This window comes from Halichoerus grypus, chromosome 6, assembly GCF_964656455.1.
Source record: "Halichoerus grypus chromosome 6, mHalGry1.hap1.1, whole genome shotgun sequence".
In the NCBI taxonomy this organism is placed as follows: Eukaryota; Metazoa; Chordata; class Mammalia; order Carnivora; family Phocidae; genus Halichoerus; species Halichoerus grypus.
Window position 1 is genome coordinate 111,427,759 of NC_135717.1, and position 25,758 is coordinate 111,453,516.

At 36.6% G+C, this 25,758-nt stretch overlaps 1 protein-coding gene across 7 annotated transcripts in view; it reads left to right on the forward strand.

Annotated features, from left to right (window-relative positions):
* Nucleotides 1–25,758, forward strand: part of TMEM117 (transmembrane protein 117) — a 494,145-nt gene that overhangs the window by 406,035 nt on the left and 62,352 nt on the right. For all 7 annotated transcript variants that reach the window (XM_078075906.1, XM_078075905.1, XM_078075912.1 and 4 more), the window contains one exon: nucleotides 7,714–7,873. In XM_078075906.1, the coding sequence (XP_077932032.1) occupies nucleotides 7,714–7,873 (160 nt within the window). The remainder of the gene's footprint in view (nucleotides 1–7,713; nucleotides 7,874–25,758) is intronic.

A 25,758-nucleotide genomic window follows, 5' to 3' on the forward strand; every position in this document is an offset into this window, starting at 1 on the left:
TATAGTAGTAAATATTAAATACCAGGCAGAATACTTCCTTTAATTTCCCTTTGGAGTAATAAGAAATTACCAATAACTTTTTCTTGATATCTGCAGCAATACTCTCTGTCAAATCAGAAGTACTTAAGAAAGCCAGGAAAACGTCTATGAAAAGCTCTTAGAGTATTATATATTGGATAATTGAAAATATATCAAATAAAACAAATATCCAAGAGATGAACTTAGGAAGCTTTCACACAACAGGCATTATGATAAATTCCAAGTACCAAAAAGTTTTAAGATTAATTTTAATGATTGTATTCACTATGAGATTATTAGCATGAATAAGAATAATTCCTTTGTAAATCTTGAAAGAGATGAGGTTTCTGATGGCTCAGCAAACACTTATTCCAAACTTCCAGATTTTGACACTTAAAAATGTGCCTCTGAATATTTAATTTTACATTACCAGTTTACATATTTAGACCAATGAAGTAACATTAGAGTATGAACTCCTGTGTAATCAACTGTCTTCACAAAATGAGATCCAGGTATCTCTCAGAAAAAGTACAGGGGTGATATTAAAAATACTAACCTGTAGACTTCTGGAGAAGATGGTGGAGTAGAAGGATCCTAAGCTTACCTCATCCCATGGATACAACTAGATAACACCCACATCAGTGTAAATAACCCAGAAAATGACCTAAAGACTGGCAGAACAGACTCCACAGCTAAATGTAGAGAAGAGGCCACATCAAAGAGGGTAGGAAGGGTAGAGATGTGGTCTGGGGCCAAAGGGACCTGCATGACTTTCCCTAAGAGGGAGAGACATAGGGGGCATGGAGAGGGGAGAGAAGCAGACACTCACACCAAGCACCCTAGGCACCAGGGACCCAAATGGGGAAGACAAATTTCTATAATATTTGGCTTTGAAAATCAGAGGGGCCTAACAATCAGTCAGACTTAAAATATGGAACATTAAAAATCAGTAGGCTAGGCTCTGGGAGAGCCAGGAGGGCAGAGCCCCCACCTGTAAAGAGACAGCACAACAAATAGTCCTGCTGAGATACAGCATAGAAGCAGCAGTTTGAAAAAGGCCTGGGGTACACAGAAAGGATATTTATTTACTAATCTCAGAGCATGTTCTGGAGGGACAGGGATCTTTGGGAGATCCCTCTAAGAACAAAAGAACTGGTGGGCACCTTTTCCCTCCATGGCCCCACAGCCTAGATACAAGGACACCTTCAGGAACCAGCACCGAGCAACACTCTCCACCTAGCGTGCTAATAGTGCGTACCACCCATGCTCACATCTGTGGATCTGTCCCCTCCAACCCAGCTGGCCTAGCAGGAGTTTACCCTGGTGGCTGCAGGTCCTCTCGCTCAGTGGATGAGAATGGACTTTGCTGGCACCACATGTCATGCCCCCTCCAATATGCCCTTGTTCACAGCCCATTCAAACTGGTGCCACAAGCCTGGCAATATGCAAACAGCTCCACCAAAGGCCATCACCACTCCAAAGTGACTCCTGCCCCAAGGAGAGGAGAAGATAACCACACACACACCAGTCTAACTGAAGGCACTACCACCAGCGAAAGTTTCTCAAGGGACAACACAGAGAAAGCACCCTGCAGTTCAGTGCTACTGTGTCTCTGGCAAATGCCTGGTCTGAGTCAACTTAAGCGCAAGGCAGCCCCAGACTGGCCAACTAACAACACAGGGACCAAACCCTGCCTACAGTAGACAAAGAGAGCCATTGCAGATGAATGGATGGAAGGCAAATGTGGCTCAGCCAAAACAGTAGGGCTCATGCAACACACACAGAGGATACCCCTGAAGTGCCAGGTTCTGGTGAACAGGGGACATTGCGCTGCAGGGCAGGACCTCTTCCTCATAAGGGCACTAAACTCAAAGCAGGAGATGTAGCTGACTTTGCTAACACATAGAAGCAGACACAGAATTAGACAATATGAGGAGACAGAGGAATATTTCTCAAATGAAAGAACAGGAAAGAATCACAGTAAAAAAAGCTAAACAAAATGGAGATAAATAATAATAAAGTAATGGTCATAAAGATATTCACTGGATTTGAGAAAAGAATGCAGAACCTCATTGAAATCCTCAACAAAGAGATAGAAAACATCAAAAAAGAACCAATCGCAGATGAAAGACTCAGTAATTGAAATTGAAAATATCCTACATGGAATAAATAGTAAACTAGAGGAAGCAAAAGAATGGATCAGTGACTTTGAGGACAGAGTAATGAAAAGCAATCAAGTTGAACAAGGAAAGACAAAAAATAATAATAAAAAATGAAAATAGACTTAGAGAACTCAACAACACCACCAAGCATAATTACATTTGCATTATAAGGAACCCAGACGAGAAAGAGAGAAAAGGAAGCAGAAAATTTATTTGAAGATATAATAGCTAAAAACTTCAGAAATTTGGGGACAGAAATAGATATCTAAATCCAGGAGGCACAGAGAGCCCTCAAAAGAATCAACCCAAGAAGGTCCAATACCAATAGTCATTAAAATGACAAAAAGTAGTGATAAAGAGAGAATTTTAAAAGCATCAGGAGAAAAGAAAATAGTTACATACAAAAGAAACCCCATAAGGCTATCAGCTGACTCTTCAGCAGAAACTTTGCAGAACAGATGGGAGTGGTGTGATATATTCAAAGTATTGAAAGAGAAAAACCTGCAACCAAGAACAGTCTATCCAGCAAGGCTATCATTCAGAATAGAAGGAGAAATAAAGAATTTCCCAGACAAACAAAAGGTAAAGGAATTCATGAGCACCAAATCTGACCTACAAGAAATATTAAAGGGAACTCTTTGAGTTGAAAGGAAAGGCCACAATTTGGAGTAAGAAAAGTAGGAAGCACAAAAGCATTAAAATTAAGTATATCTATAAAAATCAGTCAAGGGACTCAAAAATAAAAGGATGTAAAGTATGACACCATATACCTAAACATGGAGGGGTGAGGAGTAAAGAATGAGTTCAAATTTAAGTGACCCTCAACTTAATATAGGCTGCTATATGCATAAGATGTTGTATATAAACCTAATGGTAACCACAAATTTTAAAAAACAATAGTAATAGACATGCAAAAAATGAAGAGAAAGGAATCTATCACTAAAAAGAGCCAGCAAACTGTGAGAGAAGAAAAGAAGAGAAGAAAGGAACAGAGGAGAAGTACAAAGAAACCCCATAAAACAAGTAATAAAATGGCAATAAGTACATACCCATCAATAGTTACTTTGAATGTAAATGGCCTAAATGTTCTAAACAAAAGACATAGGTAATGGAATGGATAAAAAAGCAAGAACTATCCATAAGCTGCCTACAAAAGACACTTCAGACCTAAAGGCACATGCAGATTGAAAATGAGGGGAGGAAAAGGATTTATCATGCAAATGAAAGTAAAACTTTCACTATTTGCAGATGACATGATACTATATGTAGAAAACCCTAATAACTCCACCAAAACACTACCAGAACAGATAAATGAATTCAGTAAGCTCACAGGATACAAAATCAATATACAGAAATCTTTTCCATTTTTTATACTAATAGTGAAGAGGCAAAAAGGAAATTAAGAAAATCTTATTTACAATTGCACCAAAAAAATAAAATACCTAGGAATAAACTTAACCAAGGAAGTCAAAGACCTATACTCTGAAAACTATAAAACACTGAAAAAAAGAAATTGAAGAGAACACAAAAAATAGAAAGATAGTCCATGCTCATGGATTATAAAAACAAATATTGTTAAAATGGCCACACTACCCAAAGCAATCTACAGATTTAATGCAATCCCTATCAAAATAGTAACAGAATTTTTCACAGAACTAGAACAAAGAATCCTAAAATTAGTATGGAACTACAAAAGACCCCAAATAGCCAAAACAATCTTGTAGAAGAAGAACAAAATGGAGGTATCACAATCCCAGATATCAAGATACACTACAACACTATAGTAATCAAAATAGTATGGTACTGGCACAAAAATGACACATAAATCAATGGAAAAGAATGGAAAGCCCAGAAATAAACACAAGATTATGTGGTCAATTAATTTTGGACAAAGGAGGCAAGAATATGCAATGGGAAAAAGACAGTCTCTTCAACAAATGGTGTTGGGAAAACTGGACAGCTACATGCAAAAGAATGAAACTGGACCACTTTCTTACACTATATACAAAAATAAACTCAAAATGGATTAAAGACCTACATGTGAGACCTGAAACCATAAAAATTCCAGAAGAGAGCACAGGCAGTAACTTCTCTGACATTGACTATAGCAACATTTTTCTAGATGTCTCCTGAGGCAAGGAAAACAAAAGCAAAAATATACTATTGGGACTACATCAAAATAAAAAGCTTCTGCACAACAAAGGAAACAATCAACAAAACTAAAAGACAACCTATTGAATGGGAGAAGATATTTGCAAATGACATATCTGATAAAGGGTTAGTATCCAGAACATATAAAGAACTGATACAATTCAACACCAAAAAACCCCAAATAATCTAATTAAAAAATGGGCAGAAGAAATGAATAGACATTTCTCCAAAGAAGACATCCAGATGGCCAACAGACACATGGAGAGATGCTCAACGTCACTCATCATCAGGGAAATGCAAATCAAAACCACAGTGGGATATCACCTCATTCCTGTCAGAATGGCTAAAATCAAAAATTCAAGAAACAACAAATGTTGGTGAGGATATGGAGACAAAGGAACCCTGGTTCACTGTTGGTGGGAATGAAAACTGGTACAGTGAACATGGAAAACAGGATGGACCTTCCTCAAAAAATTAAAAATAGAATTACCATACGATCCAGTTAATTACATTACTGGGTATTTACCCTAAGAATACAAAAACACTAATTCCAAAAGATATGTGCATCTCTATGTTTATTGTAGCATTATTTATAATAGCCAAATTGAGGAAGCAACCTAAGTGTCCACTGATTGATGAATGGATAAAGCAGAGGTGATACACACACACACACACACACACACACACACACACACACACACAATGGAACATACTCAGTCATAAAAAAAATGAAACCTTGCCTTTAGAAACAGCATGTATGGATATAGAGAGTATAATGCTAAGTGAAATAAGTCAGTCAGAATAAGAAAAATACCATATGATTTCACTCATGTGGAATTTTAAAAACAAAACAAATAAATAAAATAAAAAAGAGACAAACCAAAAAATAGACTCTAAACTATAGAGAACAAACTGATAGTTACCAGAGGGGAGATGGGTGGGGGATGGATGAAATAGGTGAAGGGGATTAAGAAGACATTTATCATGATGAGCACTGCATAATGTATAGAATTGTTGAATCACTATAATGTACACCTGAAACTAATATAACCCTGTATAGTAGCTATACTGGAATTAAAAAAAAAAAAAAAAAGGCAGATCCAACTAGAATGTCTTTTTGGCACTTATTCCTGTCATAATGCCTGGCCCTTGGATGAAATTCTGGTGATAGAGAAGGCATCTCATCCTGATAAGGGTGAAAGTCATATTAAATATAGAGGAGAAGGAAGATAAAAGGAGTATTGTTCTGACTGATAACTATTGGGCCAATATGATATCCAAGGATATCTTATTTCATGAAATATATAAACTTTGTACTTGCTTAAGAGAAAAAAACAAAAAATACGAACAAATTGACTTAACCTGGAGAGAGATGCGTTTAAAATCCCATTATTCTTATGCTTGACCATATAATATTTGCTATTTCTTTCTACTGAATTATAATAGTTATTTAAGATTTCTCCCATGCTTAATTAACCCATTTAAATTTCTGGAAATGATCAAAGGTATTCTAAATGGTAATAGAGACAATCTGTAATTTATATTTTGGAGATCATGAGTGAAATTCTTTTGATAGTTTGCGTAAGTCAATTTTATTAGAAATTTTTATTTTTCTTTCTTTTTTTTTTAAGATTTTTTATTTATTTGCGAGAGAGAGAATGAGAGACAGAGAGCATGAGAGGAAGGAGGGTCAGAGGGAGAAGCAGACTCCCTGCTGAGCAGGGAACCTGATGTGGGACTCGATCCCGGGACTCCAGAATCATGACCTGAGCCGAAGGCAGTCGCTTAACCAACTGAGCCACCCAGGTGCCCAGAAATTTTTATTTTTCAAAAAAATTTTAAATATATCTTTACTATTTATGGGGGTGGGAAATCTAAGGGGAGGGTTCATTATATTCATTCTATCAAAGTATAACTTGTTACAAATAAGAAGTTGTGAAAAGCAAACCCAGTGTTTAGGTTTAGAAATCTGTGCTTTGTTCAACTGAAAAGAGGTGGTCTAGGATGGTCCATATTATTCTTTTTTTGTATCAATTATTATCAGACATCAGAGGGCAAAAACAGTTTGTTAATTGCCAAAACGGGTATGTGTTCTTCTAAGGTATTATTTCACCTCCATATATTTTCTTCCATTTTTCTTTTCTTTTCTCTTTTTTGTTCTTTATTTCCCTTTTTCTTCCTTTTCTTTCTTTTGATTAAGATTATTTTCAAAATAATTACTCTTTTTTATTTTCCTTTTTACAATTCAAAGGAGATCAGGTGCATTCAGGGTGGTATAGCTGTAGACTCCTTTTTACAATTCAAAATGATATCCAGATACCAATATAGCTCTGAAAGCAGAGGCTTAGTTACATTATAGACAATTCTCTGGCAGATTAAATTTTTGCCGCCCACATTTCAGATTTACTTTGAATGTCAATATTAAAGACTAATTTAAGGGGTGCCTGGGTAGCTCAGTTGGTTAAGCATCTGCCTTCGGCTCAGGTTGGCTCAGGTCATGATCCCAGGGTCCTGGGATTGAGCCCCACGTCAGGCTCTCTGCTCAGCAGGGAGCCTGCTTCTCCCTCTCCCTCTGCCTGCTGTTCCCCCTGCTTGTGCTCTCTCTATCAAATAAATAAATAAAATCTTAAAAAAAATAAAAAAGAAAGACTAAGGACTCTTGATTTTTATAAAAAGCTTAATTGTTACAACTTCTACAAACATTCATTGAATTCCATCTGATACAATTATGTAAGATTTTATGGGGGTTATAAAGATAAGAGATAAGGTTAGGCCCCTAGTATCTTACAACAAGGAATGGGTAGTCAAATATGGTGTGGCCTAGACAGGTCACTAGGCCACAAGCCATCTATGACACAAGTCCTATGAGGAGAAATGGCTACACAGTTGGTGTGTAGAGGTGGTTCTTCCATGGAGCTCCTCAGGCTATGAGGATGATGATGGGATTGGTCTAACTATCCCTCTCTTTTATAGGACAATAATAGAATCCAAAGACTTGTTCATCACTCACCATCTGCCTTATGCTCTTACATATGCATGTCTACTACCCTCAGTAAATGATGCACATGTAATGAGAGCTACACACCAGTGTTCTCTTTGGGACACGTATTGCACTAGCCAAGGCCATTTGTAATATTTTTGTTGTTAATTATTTGTTCTATAATCATTATCTTAATGTTCTTAAGGGGAAATCTTGGGATGGATGCTATTATACCTTTTTAAAATTGCTTTTGGAAGAAAGCACTTCATTTACTTCTTTGTTCGTCTTCATTTTGGTGAATATGCCTTGGGTAGGCATTGAAGACAGCACAGGTAACAGGCAGTCTTCGCTGTCTATATTATTACATCTAATGTTCTTTAATGAACATCTTGTTCCTTGCAGGACGGTTCTCTTTACTCTGACTTCCGTGGTTGTACTTGTCATTACAACTGACTGGATCAGCTGGGACAAGCTGAATCGGGGTTTTTTGCCCAGTGATGAAGTTTCCAGAGCATTCCTGGCTTCTTTTATCTTGGTCTTTGACCTCCTTATTGTAATGCAGGTAAGTGTTTTTGTATCTCCCTTCTGTCACTAAAGCCGCTCTATGCTTTGTTACCAGTATAACAAACAGTGTATGGACAGTGAAAAGCTCCATAAAGCAAGAGAAGTGCGTAGTTTACGGTTACTATTGATGGGGTCTTCTCTGATCACAGTTTCAGCAGTTTTACTGGGAGGATATGCCAACTGGGCTTTTATAAAAGGAGCACCAAAAATTCATTGTGTGAACATTGCAAGGTGGGTGCTGAGAAAGCGTACAGAATGGTGGTGTTTTCTGCCAGGGCTTCAAAACAAGGCAAAACAACAACAAAAAACCCTGTTATTTAGTAAATGAAAAGCTGCAGAGATGAGGATGATATAAAGCCAGCAAAGCAGGGATAAGCAATTGCCAAAGCAACTCAGGGTTTTATAGCAGTTGAAATGGAATGATGTAAAACGCTTTTTCTGGTTATGGAAATTATCACTTTCTTTCAGGACTCACTAAAGATCATTCCATTTTCATGTAAACATATTTCTGCCCTGCTCAGCAACAGACTGTTTGCACAATAGCATTCCACTAATCAGTGCTACTTGTGTAATCTGCTGTGAATGCTTTGAGGTCCTAGGACCCCAAAATGGAGGAATGTTCCTTTGTATGAGGCTGAAAGAAACATTAACTATTTCTTGGCACTTTATCTTGCTCATTAAATGTACATTCATTGGCTAGACATTTTCTTATTGGTTTTAGAAGGCAGTTTGGGGTTTTCCCCTTTGAGGCATTATAAGTTACCAGAACAAAGGCCACAGTTGCTGAAGGGAAGGTAAACACCATTGTGTTCCAAATTTATGTGAGATTTCACAAGATAGCAGATTGTTTTTCTCATTTCTAGAGGAAAGAAAGGCCTTTATAAGTGATACTCTGTAGTATCTTAAAAGAGAATAACAGTTTGGTTTTTGTTTTGTTTTGTTTTGATTTAGTTTTTTGCTATATAATATAGCCCAGGCATTAGGTTCAAGATGGTTCCTAGAGTATATTGCTATTTCAGTGGATAACAATTTAAAATATGTTATCATTTTAAAAAATTATATAAAATTGAATGTTTGTGTCATCTAAAAATTGATGTATTTCTTTTTTATTTTCTGTGGGCTAGTTTAGCATAGTGGAGAAAGTAAGAAAGCACGGTGGGTTCCATATCTGTCTCTTACTTGATATAGGACCTCTTCTGGATATTCATAAAATCAAATATGTAACACTAATGCAATAATGCATGATGCATTACTTGTTTAGAGGCTGTTTTTATTTTTTTTCATCTAATACTCCTAAATGATATACTTCCTTATGTAAAATATCTGCTTTGGCCAAATGGCCTACTGTACCTCTTTGAACCCATCGTAGAGTCAAAGGTTTTAGTAGCCAAGTAGACCATCGTCTTTTGGATTTTTTTTTTTTTTAATTTGTATATGTGAGAGCATAAATTTCCTGATTTTGTGCTACTATCCATCACCTTCTACCCTCTTTTACATCATTTTAATTGTTCCAATAAGGTCACTAAAATCAGGGACCCGGAGGGGGAAAATGTAACATTACAATTTATGGTATTATGGACTCACTCAAAAAGTACTTAGTAAAGAGGGCTAGAAGAAAGGAAGGATAGTTGGGATTTATATAGGCAGAGTCAGCAGGATTGGGAAGGGGAAGGCATTCTAGATGAAGGAAGTGGCATGAACATGTGGAGTTAGCAAAGTGTTCAAGTGTTCAGAGAGTAGCCAGAGCACCAAGTGACTGAAAACGGAGAGTTCGTGCTGAGGAATATATCAGTTTGGACCATTTTGGCTGCAAGTAACAATAACCCTGCCAAGCTAGCTTAATCAAAGGAGGGAATGTATTACTGCAATATAAGGATGTCCTACAGAATTAAAGAGGAGGGATGCAGTTATATTTTAGGGACACATGAAAGCACAGACTAAAGTGCACCAGGGAACCCAGACCTAGCTTTTATTCTCCATCTCTCATCTTTTTTTTTTTTAACTTCTGTTTCCTTTTCTTCTCTTACTGTAAAGTAGCATTTTGAGCTTCCCAGTTCACATGGAAGAAAATGGACACAGCCAACACCTCAGAGAGAGACCACTCTCTAGTTGTCAGGCCTAATTCCAGATTCCTGAGGGAAGGGATTGCAAGGACTGGATTGCACCCATCAGTGAAGTGACTGGGGGTGAGTCCACAGGAAAGCAAGGAGATGTTAGTCCTCAAAAGCCAAATTAATTGATGTCTAATAGGAGGAAGAGTCCAAAAGAGGCTTGAGAAGTAGGGCCCTTAACTCTTTTTCTCTCTCCCCCAATACTGAGTCAGTCAGCTAGGCCAGTGGATTTCTCTTTTGCTATGTCTCTTGTAGCCTACTCCTTCCTTCTCATTTCTCTACTTCTATTCAGTTCTGACTCTCTATACTATTGCAAAATAATCTCCTGTGGAACCTTCTGCTTCCAAATGTCCCCTTGTCCCATACACTGTATGCGGCTCAGCCCCATAAACTTCCAATCTGAAATGCCATGTTGTACGTGCCTCTTCTCAGCCAAAGTGACTCCTCATTGTCCAAGAATAAAGTCCAGACTCCAAGAGTGTGTGCTTAATGCCTCCACGATCTGGCCCTGGCTGTGTTTTTCTCACCTGTCTCCTATGCTCTAGCTTTACCCCAAACCAAAGGGCTTGTTGTTTAGCTCTTGACTGCAGCACACTTATTCCAGGATGTCTGTAAGCTTATTTTTCTCCCCAGATGTGTCTCCTCCCGCTCTGCTCATCTAGACCCTACCACTGAGCACCATTCCAATTCCCCCTCATAAAAACCATGTAATCACTTCCTCCATGGAACTCCTGCAGCACTTTTTACTGGACTACAAATCACCGTTTCACTTTTTCCCTGCTCTATGGAGCAGGAACCATAGCTTATAACTATATATCCCTGGAGTCTCCCTAACACAGAGTCTTACATGGGCAGCAGTATGCCCAGAGTAATAACTGCTTGATGAGGATAAAGAAGTGACATTTGAGCACTGAGTCTCAAGCAAACTCTGCCCCTCTTTGGTAGCATCATGTTGAAATTTTGGGAACTAGTGCATGTGAGTCTAAGGAAGAGAGTGAAATTTTGGGAACTAGTGCATGTGAGTCTAAGGAAGAGAGTGAATTTTTGGAAACAGAGCCTTGGAAGGCATATATATTCAAGACATTTAAAAATATATAATACAAATGTCCTAACAAGTCCAAAACCAACTAAACTGTGATCTAGTTCATTCCAGATTCACATATTTCAGACAAAAGGAAAATAGAAAAGTAACAAAATTAGTGGAAATGGAGGGAATAGTTTTATTAAAAGATTTTCTCTCATTGGACTTATATAAGTGATTTAAAAGCAATTGAACCTAGACTTTTCTAATACTAGAAAAATTCAACTTACACTATCAAAAGATATTTTAATGTTTGGTAAAAAAAAGAAAAGAAACCTTTAGAAAATGGCACTACTTCTGTAAAGATTTTATCTTAACAAAATTAGGTCAATTCTGAAAACTTTTAGAGAAAGTATAATTACTTTTATGAATATTAAATAGGATTTTTTTCTACATTTATCATAGGAATCATTTGTGTATCACATTTTTCTGTAGTTTTAGTAAAGTCACTGGAACTAAAACATAAACAGATGCTAGTAAAATATAACATGTGAGTCATATAAATCACCCATTTCTACAGCACATGAGAGGTACATTGTAAAAACTCTTCTCTCTGAGGAAATCTTATCTCAAATTCTGTTTAATATTTGTAATTTTGCCATTTGATTTTTGTATTCCTTTAGTTCATTGCATAACTACTTAATTTGCAGTAATGTCCCATCCATTCATCTCTTGTTAGATTGAAGTAAAGATATATCTAAATTATGTAAGATTAAAAATATAAAGTATTATAGAGTAATTAAAGAAAAAAAAGTGTCCTAGGAGTCCACCTGCTCAAAATAAAGAGAGAGAGAGAGAGAGATCAGTGTAGACAGAATAGTAGGACAAAACTTCAAAGAGATGAGAGTAGAAGAGCAAGCAGCTAGAATTTGAAAAGGCAAAACAATAAACAAGACAATTTTCTCCAGCCGAGGGTAGTATCATAATAATCATAGCAAGAATTCAGTTTTGATCCATTAAGCTCAGAAAACATTTATGAATTCTATTTTTGATTTTTTGAGAAACCTCCATACTGTTTTCCAGAGTGGTTGTACCAGTTTGCATTCCCACCAACAGTGCATGAGGATTCCTTTTTCTCTACATCCTTGCCAACATTTTTTATTTCTTGTCTTACACCATTCTTTTTTTTTTTTTTTTAAGATTTTTATTTATTTATTTGAGAGAGAGAGAGAGCATGAGAAGGGGTAGGGTCAGAGGGAGAAGCAGACTCCCCGCTGAGCAGGGAGCCTGATGTGGGACTCGATCCCAGGACTCTAGGATCATGACCTGAGCTGATGGCAGTCGCCTACCCAACTGAGCCACCCAGTTGCCCCGTCTTACACCATTCTGACAGGTGTAAGGTGATATCTTATTGTGGTTTTGATTTGCATTTCCCTGATGATTATTGAGATTAAAAATAGAAATACCGTATGATCCAATAATTCCACTATAGGTATTTACCCCAAGAAAATGAAAACACTAATTTGGAAAGATATATGTACCTCTATGTTTATTGCAGCATTATTTACAATATCCAAGATATGGAAGCACCCCAAGTGTCTATCCATAGATGAATGGATAAAGAAGGTGTGGTGTATATACGGACTATTACTCAGCCATGAAAACGGATGAGATCTTGCCATTTGCAACATCATGAATAGACCTAGAGGGTATTATGCTAAGTGAAGTAAGTCAGACAGAGAAAGACAAATACCGTATGATTTCATTTTATATGTGGAATCTAAGAAACAAAACAAAGGGAAACAAAACAAAAAGTAGAATTAGACCTATAAATACAGAGAACAAACTGATGGTTGTCAGCAAGGAGGAGGTGGGAGATGGGCAAAATGGGTGAAGGGGAGTGGGAGATGCAGCCTTCTAGTTATAGAATAAATAAGTAACAGGAATAAAAAGTACAGCATAGGTAAATATAGTCAATAATATTATAATAACATTGTATGATGACAGGTGGTAGCTACACTTGTGATGAGCATAGTATAATGTAGTTCAGTTATAAGATGAGTAAGTTCAGAGGATGTAATGTACAACATGGTGACTATAGTTAAAAATACTGTCTTGTATACTTGCAATTTGCTAAGAGAATAAATTTTAAGCATTCTCATAAAAAAGTGAGAGGTAATGGAAATGTTGATTAACTTGAGGTTAACCATGAGGTAATGGAAATGTTGATTAACTTGATTGTGAAACTAATTTCAGAATGTATATATATAAAAACATCCTGTTGTACACTTTAAGTATATTACAATTTTGTCAGTCTCACCTCAATAAAGTTGGAAAAAATACTAAGTGGTAAAGAATGTGACATAAAAATTAAAACAAAACAGTTACGATTTCATTCTAGTATACATCACAACAGGTGCTGGAGACACAGGACAGTGGGAAAGGAAACGAAAGATCAATGGTATAGTCCACAGGAGTTTGTAATCACAAAGGAATTCATAATTTAATAGAATAAATATGAGTAGAAAAGTAAAGACATTTTAGGAAAACTGTCTTTAGAAGAATTTTTTATTCAGCTAAAAAGCAAATATTCCTACCTTTGCCACTTTTAAAATTCATCTCCCCTACCATCCTAAGATCTAGTTGCTGTTATGAAGGCTTTAAAATAAAGGAACTTTCTCTTCATAAGATAAAGAACATTCTGTGCTTTTTAACTAGATAGGAAGAAAGAGAATGAGAGAAGACAGAGAGGAAGAGAAGGACTAGTTGGGGGATATTGGGAAGGGGAGATGGGGAGGAGGAAGAGAGGTGTAGAGCCAGAAAGATGGGTATAGGTGGGGATGACTTGAGGAGCCAGTAAAATTCTCCAGTGTGGATCAATGGGTGGAGAGGGGTGGGATTAATCAGTGGTAATGACCATGGAGACTGATGAAGTGTTATATCTGTTGTTAAGTTTCCATGCATTCTTTGTCTCTCCTAAATGCTAAACTCTAGGGGATTAGTGTAGGGAATATTAAAAGCTGTTGAGTTTTACAACTGGATCAATGTAGTCTAGCATCAAGTGCCCAGGAGGCAGAGGATCTGCTGAATAAAGTGCCCAGGAGGCAGAGGAAGCTGTAAGAAGATAAGTTTCTGGGAATTTATAGGTAAGTTCAGAAAGGTATTGCCTTGAACCTCTTCTCTTTAGTATCCTCTCCTCCAGAAGGCCTCTCCTCATCACCTACTGTGTGTATCTTAGATTTATGTATATAAATAGATACATAATATAAAATATATATGTAATATCAGCTTTATGTGCTTCAAGGAGATGGAAGAAGTTTTCTAGAAGAGAGGCTTTTAAGAAGAAGAAGGAAGATTCAAGGATTATATTTTGGTGAATCCTCACATTGTTGATACATCTTTTTAGCACTTCTTTTTCTTGTAATACTGCATACCTGCCTAGTACCTTCATACCTATGTACCTACATATTTGCTGTAACATGTGAGCTCCTCAAGGAGAGGAAGCACGTTTTTTCAATTTTTTCATTCCCACAGCTAACTCATGTTGAATGCATTACAGTTTTACCATAAATATTTGTTGAATGAAAGAATAAATAAGTGAATGATCACAGCATTATTTCAGAAAAGCCAAATAACATGAGATTTTTCAAGAAGCAAAATGCTTACCAACAGCAGGAGAATGAGCCATCAATAATATTAGATTAGGTCATTCTCATTGAATTATGATTTTACTATAATTAAATATCCAAATAAAAATCTGAATGAATTGCTCAGTTAAGTGTTAAAAAGGCCTCTTTGGTCTAGTTGAAAAGCACTTAGAGAAAAGTGATATTTCCTGAAAAGTAATTCCTAATGCACTGAAAAAGTATGAAAATTGCATCCTACAAACATTTTGGTTTGAAATATCCAAAATGGTTTTTTTTTTTTTCATGCATGGGTCTCAGAAGTAGGTTGACTAGTTTTAAAAAAAGACATGATGACTTTGGTAGACTTTATTTTAAAACTCCAATCACCTGACTTCAGTAGAACACTTCTTTTGAGGTCATAGCTGTTGAAAGTGGAATCAATCACTTTAGAACATAGGGCAGAGCAACAAGCATGAACCTATTTTAATTAAATAGCTATGGTGTTTTGACAAGTTGGCATATATTTTCTGGATAAGTTGTTCTGACTGATTTTGTTTATAGGCTACTTAGAATGAAATGGCTATTTAAATGTCTGGTCACCAGTTTTAACATGTCCTTCAGCTTTGGGAATACTTCATATTTTTCGAAGTATTTTAAACCCTTCTTCACAGTTATTTTACATCTTGATTTTTCCTACTCAAGGGTTACACTCCTCCTTGAAAACACAGTAATGGCAATTTCTGTTGTAGGTCCCAAGTGATGGCCTGGAATAAGGGCTTAGATATTAAGCAATACCTGGATTAACCATAAATGCCTACTGTCTTCATAATATGTGCCTAAGAGGTTGAATCTTTGTTTTATTTACTGTCACCATTTTGTACTTTTGACATCACCTGATCTAATGGGAAGATAAACTATTCAAGGAGAATCATAGAGGGGAATCCTAATATATTGTTTATTAGGAGTCCCAGTGACGAGCCTCCAAAGAGTGGACAGACTTCTTATTGTAAGTCATGCCCATGCAGCATGGGGGAGTCCAGCCAAGTGGGCAGTCTACAGGACAGACCAGAGAACACGTCTTGGCAGGTGACCAATGGTATCAAGAAAATTTGGCAGAAGGTAACAGATAAGCTGGAAGCACGGGGATTACCAGGCAGACAAATTTTAGGATCCATTCATGGGTACTGGAGTAACAAACCCATTCACTTGAAAATGAAACTAATAGTCTAACATATCAGGTTAACATATCATATAGATCACAGTTTTGAAACAGGCGGTAAGTTCTATGAGGGATTATTGTAAGTAGGAGAGATCACTCAAGTCTTTAAGGATAATGTGGGAAGAATGTAGCTTGAAGGAATTATAAGATTTGGTTAAGCAAGTGGAAAATAGAGACATTCAAGTTTCATCCCAATTTAAATGCTTCAGTCCCTGAGGTATTTTTTTTTAAAGAGAGATAGAACATGATTAAAAAACTGGCAAAAGATAAATTCTGTGCTGTAGCACATGAGCAGTAATTTTTTCAAAGCCACATGGAGGCAGCAAGATATAACTCCTTCAGGTTCATATTTTTCTAATGGCTGCATCATTGTTGTCAGGTGCCATGGAATTATTAGTACCTGATCATCACCCTGAAAGAATGTTCCAGCCCTCGCCCTCACCCCCATCTTTGTGTGTGTATCATGGTTGGCCCTGGAAGTCATGTGTAGCAGTTACCACTTGTCATTGCACCCCATTTGTATATGATTAAAAAGTACAATGTTGAAGACACACATTCCACCATTTTATCAGGCTCCCAGCTCCTCTGGGGTAATTTTCAAACTCAGAGTGTGGTTATACCTCACTCAGGTCAGAGCTGTATAGGTGATGCTAAATGTGAGACCTACTGACAGACATTCATGTCAAATATCCTGTCCCCAGATGTGCTAATACTCTGTAGCTATTCTTTTTTTTTTTTTTTTAAGATTTATTTACTTATTTGGGGGGTGCAGAGGGAGAGGGAGAGAGAAACTTTTAATGGCAGTGGGACCATGGTTAAGTTACTTCATATCTAGGAATCCATACTCTCATCTACAGCATGACAATTTTTCATAACCCACATTTCAGGATGTTTATGACTAGTCCAATTAAAAATGCAGTTGAAGTGTCATATTTTCGTATATCTAAATTACATTATTTGGATAGAAGAAAACAAATTAATTTAGTTGGAAAAAGTTTCAGAGTTACACTTTGAATTACAGTCAATCATTCAGGATTGTTTTGATTTTAGCTAAGGAAAACTAATAATGTGGTAATGGAGTCCGAGTAACAATGCGCTGCAGCCATAATCTGCTAATAGAGAAATACATTAAGGGGGTGATTCCCATCCTTATCTGATCAGAAGGATCACCAATATTCTTACAAAGATGTGAATTCTGTGGCTATAGGAACATTGTCAGAAGTTTCTGGTTTAGTGAGTGTTCAGTGGTGCCTTGGAATTACTAGGCATAACAGATGATTCTTGTGACCATGCATTAGAGTCAACTGTGTGCTGGTTAAAAATGCAGATTCTTGGGTCTTCCTTTTAGATCTAGTGGTATTAGAATCATTAGGGAATTTGATTTGTGAGTATTAGTCTTTATTTAGCCCAAAAGCAATTTCTCTGTTACTCACTATTCTAAGGTAGTACACTGGTAATAAGTGAATGTTTGTTATTCCTTTGATTCAGATGGCTATACATAAAAGAACCCCAAGAAAATTACAAATTGCCAGATGGTACTTGGAATTTATTACATTTGATGAAGGTTGGGGTGTTGTTCAGAATTATGCATTCTTCTGTAAAACTACATCATTCCCATGGTGCATATTGTGAAAGCTTAACAATTAAAACCAAATATGTACCTGGTGCATTTTTCTCTAATTTTCGATGAAAATATATTTTATAAATATCCCTTTGCAGAAAAATGTATTTATGTCTGAGATGCTTATCATTGATTCAATCTTTATTAGATTTCAGTAGGTGAGTACTGAACATTTATTTGCAAGTTGAGTAAAATCTAAAATATAAGAATAGCATGAAACCAAATAGGTCTCTGTTTTATAACAAAATGATTTTATACATAAAAATATGTGTCTGGGAAAAAATTAAAATCAGTTATTTATAATCCTTGTCATTTCTTCCTGGGCCTTCTGAAGGTGGCGCCAAGAAATGACCTTTTTTTTTTTTTTTTTAAAGATTTTATTTATTTGAGAGAGAGAGCACAAGCAGGGGGAGTGGCAGGCAGAGGAAGAGGGAGAAGCAGACTCCCTGCTGAGCAAGGAGCTCGATGCAGGACTCGATCCCAGGACCTTGAGATCATGACCTGAGCCAAAGGCAGACACTTAACCGACTGAGCCACCCAGATGCCCCATCCTTTTTTTGTCGTTGTTGTTAATGAATAGAATAGTAGATCTGTATACAAAATGAAAAAACTCAGAGACTTAGGAGAGATGCCTGCCCATGAAGTAGGACAGTAGGAGCTGGTGGTCAGAAGGAGTTGTTATGGTGGAGAAAAAAAGAAAGAAGACATAGAGTTGACAGCTGCTACAGCTAATAGAACTTGAGAGAGAGAGGGTTTTTTTGTTTGTTTGTTTTGTTTTTGGAGAAGTTTTGCTCTATCATATGCAATGTTATATTCTACATTCACTTCCTAAGAAAATTTCAATTAAAAAAAATTCTCCAATCCTTTTGGCATTATTGTCCTTCAGTCCTAGCCTCCTCTTTTGATTCAAGATGTGTTTCTGGGCAAGAGTCAGGGGAAGGACAAGGTCATGGGGGCCAATGTACGTTCTGATTTCACAGATATGAAAATTAGCGGGTCCCTACATGTAATGATTGTGTGTAGAATGAAGTCTCGTGGATGCATTCACTTGATCTTATGACTGCCTCTTAATTCAACATTTTAGCTCTTTACTAGCTCAAAACCAAACTATGTATCTCTTTCTTTTCAATACAGTTTGTCAAACCCCCTTCCTCTAACTCCCCTTTAAACATCAGTATCCCCTAAGGGTCTTCCCTATCCTCCCTTATCTTTTCATGGCTTCAAGTCCTCCTTGTGGACTGGTCTTTCTCAAGTCCAAATGCCTCTGCTTAATTTCACACCTGGATATCTAACTGCCAAGTGGCTGTTTCCACGTAGACGTTCCACGGGCTTCTCTGGTTCATCACGTTTAAAACCAACCTATCGTGACTTTTATCCACTCAGTCACTCAAGCCAAAAACCTGGGACATATCCCAGATTCCTCTCTCTTGTCTGTCTTGCAGTCAATCGCCAGGCTTATACATTCTCCTTGCTAAGTATCTCTTGAACCTGTTCCTCCTTTAGACCCTAATACATTCTACTTAGTTCAGGTTACCATCAGCTTTTACTAATATGAGTATAATACCTTTTCTCTTCTTCTAGTCTTACCTGATTTGTCCAGAGTAATCTTTTTAACATAAAAATCTAATCCTCAAAATTCTTCAGATAGAAATTCCTTTGCATGCCATACTAGCCATGCTGTTATCTAGCCCATGGCTAGCTTCTGGCTTCTTCCTGGCCATCATTCTCCCTTCCCTCCCCCTACCCACCTCTTACATCTTATACTCCATTAAAATTCTGAAATATCTGTTGGTTACTCAAGTCATAATGCCTTTCTTCATGGTGTAGGCCTTTGCACTGGCAATAAATGGGTTTCTTGTCAATGTGTATGCTTGGCTCTCCTCAGCCATCCTTCAGCCTCCAGCTTAAATGCTGCCCTTTCTGTGAGGCCTCATCTGCCTCTCTCAATCAAACTTAAGTGCTTCTTTTCTTACATGTTCATAACAATGTTTATAAATGTCAATTATGGTTATTCCCACACTGCATTGCATTTGTTCGTTTGCAGGTATATACCCATCTCGCTGAAAAGTTGTAAGACTTGGAATAGTTCAGGTCAAATACAGAGAATATTCAAGAGATGTTGGCTAAACCTAGACCAGCACCTAGACCAGGTCATTGGGACCAGACCTAACAGGTCATTGGGACTCCATAATTGTATTTCACATGAAAGATTTTATAAGATTCCCAAAAAGGAACAATTTTATTTTTTTACGCTGAGGGATCCGTGTACTTATATGAGCTACTTATTAAAAATTTTCTATGTGAGAATCATATTTATATTGATCAGACATTGGCAAGTTTGTTTTTAGAGGCCTTATTTGAGGTCCTGTTGACATTAGACAATTTATGAATTGAATTTGGGATAGGCTCTCAAAACGTTTATCATCGAATTCAATTTTCTTTGTATTTTGCAAAGTACAACCATCATAAACCCAGAGTAGAGTCTTTGTTCTGAGACTTCCATGTATTTCCCTGAGCCTAGTTTTTGCTGAAGTAAATTCTTCTCATTGAAACCGGTGTCCTCCAAAGAGTGGTAAAATTTGGGGCTAGGATTGCTCCTCCCTGTACTATGAAATGGGATGAGAAAATTCTGATTGCAGAGTCATGAGGAAGAGATTCTGAGCATGCAGACCCTGTTGTATTTTTCTTAATACCTGGAAGAAGGAAAAAAGTAAGAATATTACAACAGAGCTTTGACTTACCTTGTCACCACCTGCTAAGAGAGATGATGACTCTCCTCCAGAGGTGCTTTCTTGTTAAAGAGAGACAGAGGACTGTAATCACTGACTTCACATTAGAATGAAAAATTCTTTTATGGGTAAGACTGAATGAATAAAACTTTAAAAGCCAATAATCTTAAGTTCAGTCATATAGAGTTTGCAATGCTTTATTAATTTATAAAAATAACAACCATCTATTTTCAACTGCAAACTACTCAATATTAATAATAACACTAGTGTGTTACATGTCTTGATAGAGAATCAAAGATCTGAGCTTAGTAGCGAATGTACCTTTAAGTATATATTTACTATATTTTTATAATAAAATAATAAAAAGTTATAGTTTATTTTGATGAAGAGAGGAAGAATATTTGTAGGGCTTAATGAGATAAATGGAAAGAACTTAAAACAGGGACTATCACAAAATGAGATTTTCTACCTGGAAAAATCTCTAGCTATATGACCTGGGGAGATAATGAACTATAACAAGGGCATAATGTGATTAGAATAAAATGACTGATTTATATCAGAGAAGCCTTGTCATAGAGAAGACACAGAAGTTATCACTCTTCAGCATGGTCTAGGCGTTAGTTCTATCTGCGTTTGCATAGTGAGTAGCTCCGAAACATTTTCTATTTGACCTCTAGGATTCTCAATTCAATGTGTATTTTGTGAGATTGACCCAATGAGGCAAATATTTAAATGAATAATGGAACATTTTTTTAAATTATTGATTCCCAGGGATCTGGCATGTTTAGGCACGCTCACTATTTCTGTTCAAATTCATGGGAGGTTTTATCTCACTGTGAAAATGGTTTTCTGATCCCTCATCTCTCAGAATAAATCTGATATGTTTTTGAGTGTCTTAGAAAATTATTCCCAAATCTGAATAGACTGTAACTTGCTTATGAGGTCGGAAAGAGTAGATCATCACCACCAAACTTGAGGGGGGAGGGCCAGTGTAAGTATTTTTCTTTTGAAATATGTTTTCAAGCTATGCTCTATAAAAGGAACTTGCAAATCTAACTGGTGTACAACTACACTCTCATGATGCACAGTAACCTCCAGGGACATTTTAGTGTCAACCTGCCAGAAAGTTGTAACAATATATACATCCCAACAGTAACTGAAAACACCTGCTGTGGTCTGGAGAATAATGCCTCCCCCACAAAATATCCACATCCGAATCCCTGGAACCTGCAAATATGTGAAAGTTACATGGCAAAGGGAAACTAAGGTTGCTAGTCAGCTGACCTTAAAATATAGAAATTACCCTGGGTTATCCAGGAGGACCCAATGTAATTACAAGAGTCTTTAAAAGAGGAAAAGAGAGGCAGAGGCGGACAAGAGGTGGCAGCATGAGAAGGCTGGCTTTGGAAGGTAGACCAAGAGGGCTGTAAGTCAAGAGGTGCAGGTTACATCTAGAATCACAAAAAAGGAAGAGAAACAAATTCTGTCTTTGCACCTCCAGAAGGAATGCTGGCCACCCTGCCAACACCTTGATTTTAGCTCAGTGAGACCCATTTTGAACATCTGTCTTCTAGAACTAAGATAAGTTTGTATCGTGTAAGGCTCTAAGTGGTGGTAATTTGTTACAGCAGTAATAGGAAACGAATACATCCAAGTTTCTTCTCATCTTTGCTGACATGGGATATTATTGATCTTTTATGTCTTTTCTAGCCCAACAGTCAAAAATATGTTATTAGTTTGGGAGCCTGGGGGCTCAGTCGGTTAAGTCTCTGCTTTTGGCTTGGTCATGATCTCAGGGTCCTGGGATCGAGCCCTGCCCCAGCCTCTGCACTCAGCAGAGCGTCTGTTTGTCCCTCTGCCCCTCCCCCACCAATAAATAAATAAAATCTTTAAAAATATATCCTATTGGTCTTTAATTTTTCATTATTAGTTAAGTTGAGCTTATTTCCTTCTTCTAGATCCTTGATGAATATTAAAATTTCTTTATGAACATCCAGCTTATGGAATGAACCTATTTCATTATTGAAGTTTTAATTTTTTTGTTTTTGTTTTTGTTTTTCCTTATTCTTTTGTTTGACCATTAAGCATCATTTTTGCTTTTGGTGTCTAACACATTAAGAATAGAACCTACTAAGTTTTTACCAGGAATTTATGATGACTTCTTATAGAAATAAAACAGCTTTTCAATGTTGCTAGAAATAATTACATGCTTTCTTTTAGTATGTTTTCTACTTTAAACTATTAATGTAATAAGCTATGAGAATAGGCTTCTTACCTTGACCCATTCATAGATCACTAGAGTATATCGCACTTTGTGGTAGTTTATTATTATTTAATAAGCTGCTGAATTCAGTTTTGCATGTATATTTATGAAAGAGATGCACGTATCCTTTTCTTTCCTGCTAATTTCCATCATGGTTATGTTAGTCCTAGAAATGAATGGAAAGCCTCCGTCTTTGTTGTGTTTTGTCATCATTTCAATATATGGGAGCTATTTGTGGAACACTCTGCATGCTATGCCTTGTTACACATCCTCTTTCCCTACCCCATTTCATATTACATCAGTAAATTCAAAGGTATTTAGAAAGAAAAGGAAAATAAATATATTACCTCAAACTGCTATTTTGAGGTTGCAACTCCCCTCATCTTTTAAAATCAGAGAGGTTTTTTGCATCTGTAAGCCATTCCTGTAATTGTAGAGGAAGGAGGAGAGACATAAGAAAGGCTCTCCTTGGAGAGTTGTTGGCCACATAGCTGCCTATAATTTCATTAGATTTCCTTTTCTATGATGTTTTATTTTTATTACTATTACCATCATTATCATGATTATGCCTTATATGAAACCCATTTACACTATACCAAATTATAAATATATTGTTAATTCATCTTTTATGATGTCAACGTGGACTGTGTTAACACAAGTGTCCAGGATAAAAGAAGTCATAGCCCCATGTCACTTTATCATGATCAGAACATTTAAGCAGAATTGTGTTGAGTTTAGGATATCACATTAAAAATGTATTGGCTTTCTAAATTACAAAAGCATTACAAATTCTTCCAAAAACAAGTTGGAAAGCACAGAAGAAAGAAGAAAGAAAATTATTTACAGTGTGATCTTCCAGATAAATTCATCAGTACACGTGAACTTTATGCACATAATTACATATATATTTTTCCAAAACCAGAATCATCCTCTACATCATTTTTGTTTTGTAACCTGCTTTTTCACCTCACAATATATTATTAAAATTTTTCATGTCATGAAATACTCTTTCACAACGTTATTTTAGTGAATGTGTTATAATTTAATCTGTGATGTGATCATGATATAGCAGATTACCTATTGTGAGACATTTGTTTCCATTTTATTACTGTTTATGGTACTATAATGAACACGATACAATGATTATTTTCTTGAGATGAATTCCCAGAAGTTGAATTGATAACTTAAAAGGGTTGCGCATTATAATGACCTCTCATATGCTTAGCCAAATTTCCCTCTAGAGGTTATTTTATATATCATTCCACAATAAGTATAGGAAAGTGACCATTTCCCTCACGAAAGAAGAATCTTGGATTTGTCTTAATAGTTTCCAATTTGAGTAGCAAAAAACTATTTCATTTTGATATATATTTCTTTAACTAGACATATCTGTGATCACTAGCTCAACAACTTTTTCAAAATTTGCATTTCTTTTTGACTTTTAGCAAGATAATTCAGAACAGTACATTATACAAGCATCTCAGGGGGCCTGGGGTAACATAGTAGCATAGCAAACTGTAAGCAAAAAATCTCATCCTTCAGTGAGTCATATGACTATCCACACTAACTGGTACACATAGAAACCATCAATATCCTTTCTCTCATCAGGTTTTTGTCACCAAATGAGCTCATGTCAGATTAGGTTTTGCTGCTCTATGAATGCTAGAAAAGCTTTATTTTCAGAGCTTTCCTACTTCAAAATTGAAGACAAGGGATGGTGGACAGGTAGTGAGGTTGGTAATTGTTTTTCTTAAGTCTGTTGGGTATTTATGAATTGGTTTTTCATATCCTTCACTCAGTTTTTTATGAGGATGCTTGATATTTTCCTCATTGGCTTGTAATAGTTCTTTGCATATTAAAGATATTACCTCTTTACCTGTTACAGATGTTATAAATATTTGTTCTGAGTTTTATTTGTTATTAAGATTGTTTATAATAGCTGTTGTCAAACCTGAGTCTTCCCAAGAATAACCTGGTGTGTATGTGTGTGTTTCTGTGTGTGGTATGGAGTGGATGTGCATGTGTCCATGCTTGGGTGTCCACATGCATGTTTCATGCAAAGTCCTGAACGCTATCCATAGAACATTTGATATAAAAGGTCAAGGTAGCTATCATTGGTCATCATGCTGATGGTAGCTAACACTTGTGAGCATAGCATAACATATAGATTTGTCTAATCACTATATTATACACATGATATTATATATTATATTGTATATTAAAACTAATATAATGTGCATCAACTGTACTTCAAAAAAATAAATACAGGTTCTAATATATATAGCGGTAATGGTTGCACCACTTTGGAGTGAATTAAAAACCATGAAGTTTACAATTTAAATGTATGAATTGTATGCTATGTGAATTATATCTCAATAAAGCTGCTAACAGAAAACAAAAAGGTCTAAGTAGAATCATGAAATCTGAATCTTAGAAAGCCCAAATATGATTCTAATACAGGTCATCAGAGATTCACATTTTGGCTTGTGGTAGTTTTTGCTTAACTTGTAGTTGTTTTCAATTTATCTGATAAAGGCTATCTGTCTTGTCCTTTGTGATTTCTGTCCTTTATGTCAAGCTGGGGATACTGTGTTTCAGAGAGGCATTGACAAACTAGAGAGCGTGTACAAACGCCAACACTGGAATGTCGAGAGACCCAGAAAGAATGACAAAGGAATGATGGAGGGAATGGGGATGTTTAGCATAAAGCCTAGACTTTGAGGAGGAATGTGCTAGCTATCGTCCTCTGTCAAGTGGAAAGACAATGCAGCTATTCTCTGTTGCACCAGAACGCTGTACTAAGAACACTGTGTTGAAATGCAGAACATCAAATGCATCTTCCATGTGAATTTTCCTTTATAAAACATATCTGATCATGACATTTCTCAGTTTGGAATCCTTTGTGGCTTTTGTTGTCTTTAGGAGAACACTCTGTGTCCTGTGAGGTCCCTCACAATCCAAGCCTCATTTGGCAGCTTCCCCTCCCTCCACACTTCTCACCTGATGTGCTACCCAAGTGAATGGCTTGATGTCTCTAAAAATGGAACAGGTTTACACGTCTTTCCTCCTCCTCATATTTGAGTTTCATAAGCTATGTGATCTACTAACGTCCCCTATTCTCTAGGCTGAGCCATATGTTGAGCTCTAGTCAGGGCGGAGTCCTTGTGAGTCTGTTTCTGTCATGATCCTCTCTCTCGAATGTCACCAATGGGACCTTATCCAGAAAATAAGTCACTGAAAAACCCAATGATGTATTTATATGCATTTACATATAGTAATATGTAGTTAATATT